The sequence below is a fragment of the Gracilinanus agilis genome, chromosome 1 (genome assembly GCF_016433145.1).
Source record: "Gracilinanus agilis isolate LMUSP501 chromosome 1, AgileGrace, whole genome shotgun sequence".
Taxonomy (NCBI): Eukaryota; Metazoa; Chordata; class Mammalia; order Didelphimorphia; family Didelphidae; genus Gracilinanus; species Gracilinanus agilis.
In genome coordinates, this window is record NC_058130.1 from 771,115,605 (window position 1) to 771,127,902 (window position 12,298).

Consider the following 12,298-nt stretch of genomic DNA (forward strand, 5'->3'; position numbering starts at 1 on the left):
GAGGAGAGGAGAGGAGAGGAGAGGAGAGGGGAGGAGAGGAGAGGAGAGGGGAGGAGAGGAGAGGGGAGGGGAGGGGAGGGGAGAGGAGAGAGTTGTGTGTGTATTAAGCCTGGAGAGATAGGTCAAAAGGGAGCTTGAAAGGCCCAACAAAGAAATGTGTATGTGAGCTCAGAGACCAGGAGTAGCCAAGTTGCTTCTTGAACCAGAGAGCGCCATGGTTAGATCTGTGCTTACTTTAAAAGGAAGAGGCTGCAGGCTTATGGTGTTTAAAATTGGTCAACATATACTGGTTGGTGTCCTTTGGAAACAGCTCCCCCTGGTGTCCTCTTGAAAGTAGAGCATGAACTACAATTGACAGCAGCTTTGAGAGCCCCTTTGTTAGGTGCTGCTGTAGTCTAGCGCCATCTACTGGCTGCAGAGTAACACTTAGCCTGATGTTGGTCTCCTTGAATTGTTCCGGTTCAAGAATTAGAGTGAAATCAAATATTTTGAATTTCTTAGGTATCTCTTTAGGTTCTCTGTAGAAATACAGCTAGATCTGAGTTGGATTTTGTACACAGAATAGGGGAACAGATATTTTTCAAGGCAGGCCTGTTGATAAACTGCCCCACTGGTATTCCTGATCCACTGGATTTTCCAGGAATAAAATCATAAAATATCGAAACTGGAAGGAACTTTAGAACATGAAATGTCAATGATGGGAAGCCCTTAGGAACAGAGAGTGCTAGAATTAGGAAGGACCTAAATAGGATGTTTGGACTGGGCAGGAGCCTAGAACAGGGAATGGCAGAGCTGGGAGGGGGCTTAGAACAGGGAATATCAGAGCTTGGAGGAGACTTAGAACAGGGAATGTCAGAGATGAGAGGGTCTTTAGAACAGGCAACGTAAAAGCTAGAGATGGTGAGGGGGATGTCAGAGCTCAGAGGACCTTTAATCCACATACTAACATGCTTTGGGGAGCGGAGGAAGCCTTGGTGCCCCTGAAATCCTGCTCTCTCATTTTCCAGGGGAGTGGAGAGACTTGAAGTCCCCAGAGGGGATATAAGCAGCTGCCCAAGGTTACATAGTTTATGTAGCTATTATACTAATAGTAACTATTATTGTTATTGTTACTATTATTACTGTTACTACTACTGCCACCTAGCTCAAAATTCTATGAACTTTTCATGATTAATAATAACATGTTATTATTAGTAACCCATAACTAACAAAATCTTTAATAAATATATCATTTAATATTTAACCATATTATAATACATTTAACAAATATGACTTCAATAAAATGTGACTTTAAGGATTACAAAGTGCTTTTACAAATCTGATCTTATTTGGAGACAATATTTCCCAGGGAGGCAGGTGCTATTATTAGCCACATTTTTTAGTTGGGGAAGCAGAAGCAAGCAGAGATGAAGTGAAGTGACTTGCCTAGGGTCACACAGCTAGTCAGTATTCCAGGATTTGAAGGGCGAGCTTCCTAACCCCAGGCCCAGGGCCACCTAGCTGTGCCTGCCCCATTAGTGGACCTCTGTTGTTTACGTTAGTGTTAGATGAGTTAGTCTGCCTACCTACCTAGATCCTTTTCTCTTCAGCCTCACTCCATTCTCAGGTAGCTCCCATCATTGTAAGAGGGAGCATATTATAGGGCTAAGGGGATGAACCGAGCAAAGACAAGGAGGCCGGAGATGGTTAGAATCACAGGAGCTCAATCTTGGGGCCCGGACCTCAGAGGCCACCAGAGCCAAACTTGCATGGGAATCCCTTCAATGACATCCCTGCTAAGTGAGGCCTCAGCCTCTGCTGAAGACCTCCAGGCTGGGGAAAGACTGTTCCTTTTGAAAGAGCTCTTTGCTCTCCCGGGCAGTTCTCATTTTATATCAAATTGAAATCTTCCACAGCTGCTTCCTGGGCCTCAGCTGAACAAGTCTGGCCCCTTTGAGGCATTTCTCCCGTGCCCCGTGTATGTAAGGATTTACCACCCTTATTTATCTTGTTTCTCAGTCATTTTAGTCATGTCTGACTCTTCATGACTCCCTTTGGGGGTTTTCTTGGTGTAGAAGTTGGCCATTTCCTTCTCCAGCTCATTTTCCAAATGAGGAAACTGAGGTAAACAGCATGAAGGGACTTGCCCAGGGTCACACAGCTAGTAAGTGTCTGAGGCTGGATTTGAACTTGGGAAGATGAGTTTTCCTGACTCCAGGCTGGATACCTTATCCTCTGTGCCCCCTAGCGATCTCTTTATTCATCTTGATTTTCCCCAGAGTGCTCAGGATACCTGTCAGTAAGTGATTCACAAACGTTATTGATTTAATAAGTGGTGGCATCCTGGAAAATAGAGAATGATTGGCTCAGAGCCAGGAAGACCCCAACCCAAGGCCTGCCTCCGATGGACACTTCTCTGTGACCCCGAGTTAGCCCCTCAACCTTCTAGTGCCCCCCCCAGGCAATTCTCTAACACTGGAGTTTCTTCCCCTTGGCGATCCTTGTATTAATGAAAGCACACGGCGAGTCCCTCTCTCCTGTATAGAGATACAGACCCGGGTGAAGGACCTCCCCTCACCAGTGCGGCCTGGCACGCTCTTATGGTGCTAGAAAATACCTGGGACATTGCCTGAGAGCTTGCCCAGTCCCACAGCCAGTGTGAGTCAGAGGTGAGATTCGAACGTTAGCCTTCTTGGCTCTGAGGCCAGTTCTCTATCTCCTGCACCGTGCCGCCTCCCATAAATGACGAAACCTTCAAATTAGAACTAATTCATCTGATGAATGCGCTCCTGGCATTTCCTTATTAATGGGCATTAGCCCAAGTTCACCAGGTTAGCTCATGAAACAAGTCTGCAGCAGCTCTCTGCCAGACTTCCCGATCCTCTCTGCTCTCGGTGGGAGGACCCTTGGCAAGGAGAGATGCATGGGAGGGAGCCTTCCTGCCTGGGGCTTCCTGAGTGGGGGGAAAGGGATTCAGGGAAGGAGTGGGCAGAGGGGCCGAAAGGCCACCTGACGAAATCAGGTTGGGAGGAGCCTCAGAGGGCATGTAGTGGAACCCAGATCTGAACAGGAATCCTTTGACATCCCCCAAAAGTAAGCAATCCGGCCTCTGATTAAAGACTTCCAGGGAGTTCATGATTGCCAAAATGGCCCTAAACCCTGAAGGGTAGTTCTCATTATTAGGAAGCAATTCCTGAAATCAAGCCTCAGTTGGCCCTTTCTTACCCATTCCCTCCATTGCTCCCAATTCTGCCCTCTGGGACCAAGAGAACTCCTCTTCAGATATTCTCCTTCTGGTGAAACATCCTGAATTCCTGTAAGCAGCCTTCCTCTGCCATCAATTCAAGGTCTTTCACCATCCTACACGCCCCTCCAAAGACAATTCATTTCACTTTGGGGCAGCCTTGATTATTAGAATGTGTCTCTTTAGAACTCCTACCCACCCATTCTATTTCCTCTTTGGATATAAGCCCAGGTAGGAGGATGCAACCTGTGCTCCTGGTCCTTTATGGGGACAGGGAAGAAAGCCAGCATAACTAGAAACCCTGTCGGGCAGCATCCTGTAGGGAACAGGGCAGTGGACTTGAAGTTAAGAACACCTGGGTTCAAATCCCAAACTCCATATTGTGTGGTGGTCGTTGGCTTGATTTAATCCTGTAGCCCCTGCCTTGTGCAATGGCCTCTTGGCCATGGATCTGGGATTTCCCTCATTTTCTCTCATCTCCATATCTAAGCTGATGCCAAGGCCTGTCCAGGTCATCTTGGCAGCATTTCTGCTCAGTTTCACCTTTTCAGCTTCTCTGGTCAATTTCACCTTTATGCATCTGTGCTGACTTTCTCTTTTTCAGCTTCTCTGGTCTATGTTACCCTTAAAGCCTCTCAGATAGATTTTACCTTTGCAGCATCTCTAGTTAGTTTCACCTTTGCCTCATCTTTGGTCAAGTTCACCTTAAGTGGCATCTCTGGTTGATTTCACCTTTGCCACACTTCTGATCAGTTTCACCTTTGTGGCATCTCTGGTTGAGTTTACCTTTGCCACGCTTCTGATCAGTTTCACCTTTGTGGCATCTCTGGTTGAGTTTACCTTTGCCTCATCTCTGGTCAATTTCACCTTAAGTGGCATCTCTGGTTGATTTCACCTTTGCCACATCTCTGGTCAGTTTTCTTTGTGGCATCTCTGGTTGTTTTCACCTTTGCAGCATCACTCCAAAATATCCCTTCCTCTCCTCTGTCATTGCCCCCATCCTGTTGCAGCCCTCCCCAATACTTCCCACCTGGGCTATTTCAGTAGCTGATGGGGGTCTTCCTGCCTCAAGTCTCTCCCCACTCCAGTCCATCCTCCATTCAGCCACTGACCTTCCCGGTCACTGGGACTGATATTCCTGACACTCGGGACTGGCCATGTCCCCTCTCCCATTTCCATACCCCACTCAATAAACTCCAGTGGCTCTCTGTCACCTCCAAGATACATATACAATCATCTGTTGACATTCAGAGCCCTTCATCACTTACCTCCTTCTACATTTCTAATGTTTTTATACTTCGCTTCCCAACACATATTCTTTGATCCAAATCCTTAGCTGTTCTGTAAAAAAAAAAAAACCAACTGTGATCTCCAGGCATTTTCTCTGGCTCTCCCTCCTCTGATGTGACTCTTGACCAATCCTGGCTGCCTTTAAGACCCACCTAAAATCCTACCTTCCTTGGAAGGCTTCTCCAGCCCCTCCTGATTTTAGTGCCTTCCCTCTGTTTGTTATTTCCTGTTAATCCTGTATAGAAGATGCTTTTGTATAGATTTGTCTGTCCCATTAGATTAAAAGCTCCTTGAGAGCAGGGACTGTCTTCCTGTTTTTGAGTCCCCAGCACTTAGCACAATGCCTGGCACATTTGTGGATGCCACATAAACCCTGGATTTTGTTGTTATCATTACTACCTTGATGGTGAGCTTAAGGAGATTCCTGGGGCAACTATGAGAGGGTTGGCTTGTCCAGGAAACGTGGACCCTGGCACTGGAAGTCGAATCTGAACACATACCTGATTTCTCTGCTACCCTCTCTATGCTAGGCATTCATTGTATAGTTCCTAGCCACTAGCGTCAGAGGTAGGACCTGAATTCAGGTCCTGAGGGAGGCACCCAGGTCTTGAAGTCCTGGGTGGCAAAGAAAGCTGCCTCTGTTCAGATTTCCTGTGACAATAAGCTTATAAGGAAGAAACCACCACCCAAGCCAGTGATCTTTGGAGCGTTTCTGAGGCCCAGGAGGTCTAGAGCTCTTCCCCAGATCAAGGGAGTGATTGCCTGACAGGACTGTGTGAAAATGTGATGAGCCACAGGCCTAATCACCAGCTGTCGGGAGTCTCAGATAAAGCCTCCACTCCCCGGCCTTCAGGCGCTTCTCATCTGATAAGACCTTCCTCCTTTGTCTAGGGTTAGGGCTGCTCCCTTCATCTAGGGGCTGGGACCTCTCCCAGGGGAGGCCCTTCCCAGGGAACACCTGGCAGGCAGGAAGGGGAGCTCTCACTGTCACCCTATCTTTATAGATGGTCTCTGAGGGCTCTGACAGATGTGATATTCAGTGCTCTCTGCTTTAAGGCCCCTCCTAACTCTGGCATTCCATGTTCGAAGTCCCCACCTCAGCCCTGACATTCTGTTCTGTGTTATTGTTGTTCCCGATTGGGACCCACTCTTTGGGGCTCCATTTGGGGTTTTCTGGGCAAAAGTACTGGAGTGGTTTGCCATTTCCTCTTTCATCTCGTTTGACAGATAAGGAAACTGAGGCACACAGGGTGAAAGGACCTGCCCAAAGTCACACAGCTAGTTAAGTGTCTGAGGCTGATTTGAACTACAGGCATGGCTCTCCATGTTCTAAGGACTCCAAAATGTGTAATTAGAGGCCCCGGGTTCAAATCCTGGGTCTGCCCTTTGATTATTTAATAACCCTGGAAGAAAGGCTTGTAAGACCGAGGTGCTTTTGATTATTCTCTTTTTATACATGAGGAAATTGAGACTCAGAGAGAAATGACCTGAAATGATCTGAAGTATAAACTCTAGGGCAGAGGCTGTTTCTTAGGCATCTTTGTATTTCCCATGATGCTTTGCCAAGAAACAATGTGCTTTTTATTTATTTTTATAGAGCTATTTTATTTTATTAATTACATATAATAACAAATTTCCCCATAAGTTTTCTGAAGTTGTATAACTATGTAATTTTAAAAAAAACCAGCTGGGTGGCTCAGTGGATTGAGAGCCAGGCCTAGAGACGGGAGATCCGAGGTTCAAATCTGGCCTCAGACATGTCCTAGCTGTGTGACCCTGGGCAAGTCACTTAACCCCCATTGCCTAGCCTTTACCACTCTTCAGCCTTGGAGCCAATACACAGTATTGACTCCAAGATGGAAGGTGAGGGTTTAAAAAAATAATAATAAAATAAAATACTAGCCAAACAGACCCTTACTTGCCATCTTAGAATCAATACTGTATATTAGTCTCAAATCAGAAGAGTGTTTAGGGCTAGGCAAGGGGGGGTTAAATGACTTGCCCAAAGTCACACAGCTAGGAAGTGTCTGAGGCCAGATATGAACCCAGGACCTCCCGTCTCTAAGTCTGGCTCTCATTTCATGGAGCTATACCTAAGTGCCCCCAACAATGTGCATTTTTGAAGGGCCCTCTGGGTTAGACGTGTGCTCAGCACAAGAAGAAGCCCTCAAGAATCCTTTTGTCAAATGGCTTTAATATTTGGTCCCAATCCACATGCTCTTGTCTTCCTACAGCTTTGCTCCCGAGTCTCCTTCTCCCGACAGCAATGTCACTTCGGTCCGAAAACAGCCTCCCAGTAGCCGGCTTTCTTCCCTGTCATCCCAGACGGAGCCAGCCTCCCCCGCAGATCCCGGTGACTCCTCCAGGGATCAAAGAAGCACAAGCCTGGACCGTTCCAGCACAGACTTGGATTCAACCGATGGGACAGAGGGAGCTCCCTCTTCAGACACTGCTGGCCTGGAGGGGAAGGTGGACGACTTCTCCTTCATCAATGTAAGTCCCATGCTGAGGTCTTGCGCCTCCTGGAAGGGGAGGATCAAAGACTCTTTGACCTACTGCCCTCCTACTCCCAAGGAATCAAGGGTTGGAAATGACCATTGAGAGGGATTGCTGGAATAAAGCTAGCTCAGTGCCAGGCACATAGTAAGCAATAAATAATCCTTCTTCCTTTCCTTCGTTTCTTTCTCTCCTTCCTCCCTTCCCTTCCTTCCTTTCTTTCTCTCCTTCCTTCCTTCCTTCCTTCCTTCCTTCCTTCCTTNTGGCTACAAATCCAGTGCTTTCTCCTCTATAATATGCTGCATTTTCCTTCCCTTCCTTTGTTCCTTTGTTCCTTCCTTCATTCCCCCTTTCTTTTGTTCCTTCCTTCCTTCCTTCCTTCCTTCCTTCCTTCCTTCCTTTGTTCCTTCATTCCTTCTTTCCTTCCTCCCTGCCTCACTCCCTCCCTCCTTCCTCCCTCCCTCCCTTCCTTCCTTCCTTCCTTCCTTCCTTCCTTCCTTCCTTCCTTCCTTCCTTCCTTTGTTCCTTCATTCCTTCTTTCCTCCCTCCCTCATTCCCTTCCTCCCTCTCTCCTTTTCTCCCTTCCTCCCTCCCTCTCTTCCTCTCTCCCTTCTCTCTCTCTCTCCATTTGACAGTTCATTCTAACCCTGTTCTGTGGATATGAAATAATACTAATAAAGAATTATCTTGCCTAGGAGGTTTTGTTATTGCAATCAGGAACTTAGAGTTGCCATTTTTTTTTTTAATTTAAACCCTTACCTTCCATCTTGGTATCAATTGGCAGAAGAATGGTAAGGGTGGGCAATGGGGGTCAAGTGACTTGCCCAGGGTCACACAGCTGGGAAGTGTCTGAGGCCAGATTTGAACCCAGGACCTCCCATCTCTAAGCCTGGCTCTCAATCCACTGAGCTACCCAGCTGCCCCCTCTACTTCAGTTCTAGCTCTCCTTCCTTTTCTGGAGCCCATTGGATCATGGTTGCCATATAGGAAGGGACTTGAGACATTTTCTAGTCTCTTCCTTTCTGAAGAAGGTGACAGAAGTGGATAGATGAGGATTGGAAACTGGGGCTCCCAAAGGGGAAAGGACTTGGCTTAAGTTCACATAGGTAGCAATTAGCTAGCACAGGATTTGAATCCAGGCTCTCTTGTTCCAGTGATTTCCCCACAGTACCATGTTGCTTCTTGTATTCTGTGTTGCAAGGACCCTCTTCATTCTGAATTCCAAGTTCCTTTCCAACTTTGGCATTTTGTTTGCTAAGTTTCTTCCTGGCTTCTCGGTTCTGTGTTCTAAGGTTCTATCAAGCTCCTCAATCTGTATTTTTAAAATAGGAGGTTTTTCTTCCTCTTTCTGAAATTCAGCCTGCTGAGGTCCCCTGAGATCCTCTGATTCTCTTTAATGATTCTGGATACAAGAAATGGAGAGGCACCCTGTGCCCATGACGTCCTGATCTGCGGCCCCTCGGCCTGTATCTGTGGGCCCTGGAGAGCGTTTGTGTTAGGGAAACAGATTTGGAAATTCGAGTCCTTCCCCCATCCCATCCTCAGCCCAGAACAGTTTCCCCCAACCTGGTTGTCACGAGGTGAGGAAACAGCTGGCCCAGTGTTTAGCCCACAGATGTCAGCTTTCCCTTAAAAATATGTGGGAGGGGGCAGCTGGGTGGCTCAGTGGATTGAGAGTCAGGCCTAGAGACGGGAGGTCCTGGGTTCAAATCTGGCCTCAGACACTTCCCAGCTGTGTGACCCTGGGCAAGTCACTTGACCCCTATTGCCTACCCTTACCACTCTTCCATCCACCAAGGAGCCAATACACAGAAGTTAAGGGTTTAAAAAAAAAAAAGTAAAAAAAAAAATTATGTGGGAGATGACTTGCTGCAGTCACCATCTCCAAGTGTTTGTTTTGGATCCACAGAAGAGGCCTCGAATGAAAGACTTAAGGCCTTGCTATGTGGCGTTTGGGGGGACGAAACCAAATCTGTGACAAAAGAGACGTAAGACCGAGGTCACTGCTAGAGCTGTCTCAGAGGAGGGCCCGGGTGATTCCAGCCTTCCTGAGCTTCTGAGAGACGACCCAACACGCCGGGCCTGGCAGTCAGAGATGGCGAGGTCTGAGGTGCTGCCCCTCCTCGGCCTTCCCTCCAGCTGCTGCTGCCGTTGGCTGCCCCCTCCCGGCCATGCCACGGGTTACCCCCCCTCCTGGGTCCTCATTTCCTCTACTTATGTGAAATGGGATCAAAGGTGATGAAGCTCTATCTATCCGCTTCTTATTTCTATAGCTTTAAAACATTCAGGAAGTACCATAGATGAGGGGCAGAGGGGAGCTTAGAACAGAGGAGGGAGAGCCACAAGGGCCTTAGAACAGGGAATGTCAGACCCAGGAAGGTCCTTAGAACAGGGAATGTCAGTGGCGAGCTAGAAAGGGTCTTAGAAGAGAGGATATGAGAGCTGGAGGGGTCTTAGTACAGGGAATGACAGACCCAGGAGGAATCTTAGAACAGGGAATATCAGAGCTAGAAGGGGTCTTAGAACAGGGAATGTCAGACCCAGGAAGGTCCTTAGAACAGGGAATGTCAGTGGTGAGCTGGAAGGTGTCTCAGAACAGGGAATATCAGAGCTGAGCTAGAGGGGTCTTAGAACAGGGAATGTAAACCCAGGAGGGGTCTTAGAGCAGGGAATATAAGAGCTAGAGGGGTCTTAGAGCAGGGGATGTGAGAGCCAGAGGGGTCTCAGAACAAGGAATATCAGAGCTGGAGGAGTCTTAGAACAGAAAACCTCAATGCTGCGCTGGAAGGGGTCTCAGAACAGGGAATGTAGACCCAGGAGGGGTCTCAGAACATGGCATGGCACAGCTGGCAGGAAACCCCAGATCATAGAACGTCAAAGCCTAACACATCTCATTAGTTAGACTATTATCTCACTGGAATACATGGTTCATAGAAATTCTTCCTTAGACACTGATTAGCTTCGTGACTCTGAGCAAGTCACTCGGCCGTTTCCTGCCTCAGTTTCCTCAGCAGGCTCCCAAGAGGGGCTCCCCCAGAGACGAGATGCTTTTCCGTGTGCCACCCCATCCTCTGTCAGCGGAGGAGAAGCCCCGCTTGGGTGATGGGGATCATCTCAAAGACGTGGGGACGCTGGAGTGTTGGGCCGGCCCTGAAGGCGGGCATTAGCCCGGGCCAGGCTCCGTCGTCCGCGTGGCCCCGGCCCCCCTCGGCTCGGCTGGCTGCATGAACTAATCTGTGGTCCCCGTTTCCCCAAAGCAAACCTCGGTGTTGGACTCGAGCGCCCTGAAGGCCCGCGCCCAGCTCAGCAGGAGGAATCGGCGCCGGGCCCCGATCTCGCACGCCCTCCGCAGGAGCCGCGTCGGCGAGGCCGAGAACCAGTCCTCCTCGGTGGAAGAGGCCGACAGTGCCTGGATGTTTAAGGATTCCACAGGTACCGGCCAGCCCTGGGGAGGCGGCGGGAGGGCAGCAGGGCAGACACCGGCTGGGAGGGTTCGGGGGGAGACAGCAGGAGCAGGAAAGCCTCAGAAGCACCCTTGGCCAAGCCTCCAATTCCAGACGATGAACCTCCGCAGTGAGAGGCAGCGCTAAGACACCAGCGCAGACGAGTGTAACACGCAGTGAGAAGGGGCGGGAGGCATCGCGGTAGGGGAGTCTGAGGTCCTGGGTTCAAGTCCCCCTTTCTGCCCCTCCCTTCGTAAGCCAGGAAGACAAGTTATCAAACATTTATTAGACGATTCCATTTATTAAAGAGGTGCCAGGAGCATAAAGACATCAGCCTGCCCTCAGGGAGCTTCAGACCACATGTCACGGCTTTGTACCAACTAGCTGTAGATCGGAGAAAGCGGGGGCCACCTTGCAGGGAAGGACTTTGTGCAGTCGCCTGTGGGCTGGGGGCGGTCGCCAAACTCTCTGGGGCTGTGTTTCCTCATCTATAAAGTGAGGGGGCAGGACTGGACCAGATTTGGGCCTCTTCCTTCGGGGAGCAGATTGGAAGGGGCCCAAGTGGTCATCAAGGCCAACCTCCTCATTTTTTTACCCCCTACTTTCCGACTTATATTCAAAACTAAGTCCCGGTTCCAAGGCAGAAGAGAGGTAAGGGCGAGGCAATGGGGGTGAAGTGACTTGCCCAGGGTCACACAACGACCGAACGGTGGACTGGGGCTCAATCCCAGGGCTCCTGACTCCTTTCCACTTCGTCCAGGCTCGTGTCTTCTAAGTCACTGCCTTCTCTAGGGAGCCTGCCGGACCCTGGCCCTCGGTAGAGATTTGTGGCCCCATTCTGGGCCTCGCAACAATGTCTTTTGCCTTGTCTTTGCCAACAGAAGATAAATTGGCCAAGAAGGAGGAGTCGGACGAAGAAGGGAAGCCGCCCAGGTCAGAGAGGACTCCAGTGAGCCAGCCCCAGCGGCTGCCCATCTTCCCGGGCGTGGATCCTTCCGTGCTCAAGGTATCACCGGCTGGCAGCTGGCTTTCTCCTTCGTGGGTTAGGCCTGCCGCCCTCCCCTAGGCCGCAGCCCAGAGCAGGGCCATCTCTGGAAAGAGAGGAGGGGAATCGTCTTGGCCAGAAGGCTGTCTTTTTCCCATCCTCCTCTTCAGACAGAGGCATCGGAGGCTGGTTAGTGCATAGTTCTGGGCTCAGAGTCAGGAAGCCTTGCATTCGAGTGGGACCCCTGGCACTAACTGGGGGTGGATGTGGGCAGAGGGTAGCCTCTGTGGGCCTCATTTTCCATCTGTAAAATGCAGGGGTTAGACTCAGGGCTGTCAAATTCAAACAGAAATGGAGGTCACCACCCAGCTAGGGTAGTACAAGTGGATATAGAGCACTGGCCCTGGAGTCAGGAAGGCCCGAGTTCAAATTTGGGCTCTGATACCTCCTAACTGTGGGACCCTGGGCAAGTCACTAGACCCTGTTGGTCTCAGTTTCCTCCTCTGTCAAATGAGCTGGAGAAGGAAATGGCAAATTACTATAGTATCTTAGCTATGTGACCCTGGGCAAGTCACTTTATCCTATTGACCTGTTTCCTTATCTGTCAAATGATTTGAAGAAGGAAATGGCAAATCCCTTCAGTATCCTTATCAAGAAAATCCCAAATGGAGTCATAAAGAGTAGGAGATGATTCAACAAGAACATCAAACTGTACATAAGGATCCCTATGGGCCACATATTGACTTTAAAAAAAAAACCACATACTGACATTATCTGTGTTTAATTGTATTTTTATTTATTTTGTTAAACATTTCCCAATTTATATATATATATATATATATAATATATTAAAACATAAAA

The 12,298-nt window shown here is 48.9% G+C and overlaps 1 protein-coding gene across 1 annotated transcript in view; it reads left to right on the forward strand.

Annotated features, from left to right (window-relative positions):
- Nucleotides 1-12,298, forward strand: part of LOC123245271 (uncharacterized protein KIAA1671-like) — a 79,415-nt gene that overhangs the window by 62,726 nt on the left and 4,391 nt on the right. Inside the window, exons 4-6 of the mRNA XM_044674090.1 lie at nucleotides 6,761-7,006; nucleotides 10,267-10,441; nucleotides 11,334-11,458. Coding sequence (XP_044530025.1) covers nucleotides 6,761-7,006; nucleotides 10,267-10,441; nucleotides 11,334-11,458 — 546 coding nt within the window. The remainder of the gene's footprint in view (nucleotides 1-6,760; nucleotides 7,007-10,266; nucleotides 10,442-11,333; nucleotides 11,459-12,298) is intronic.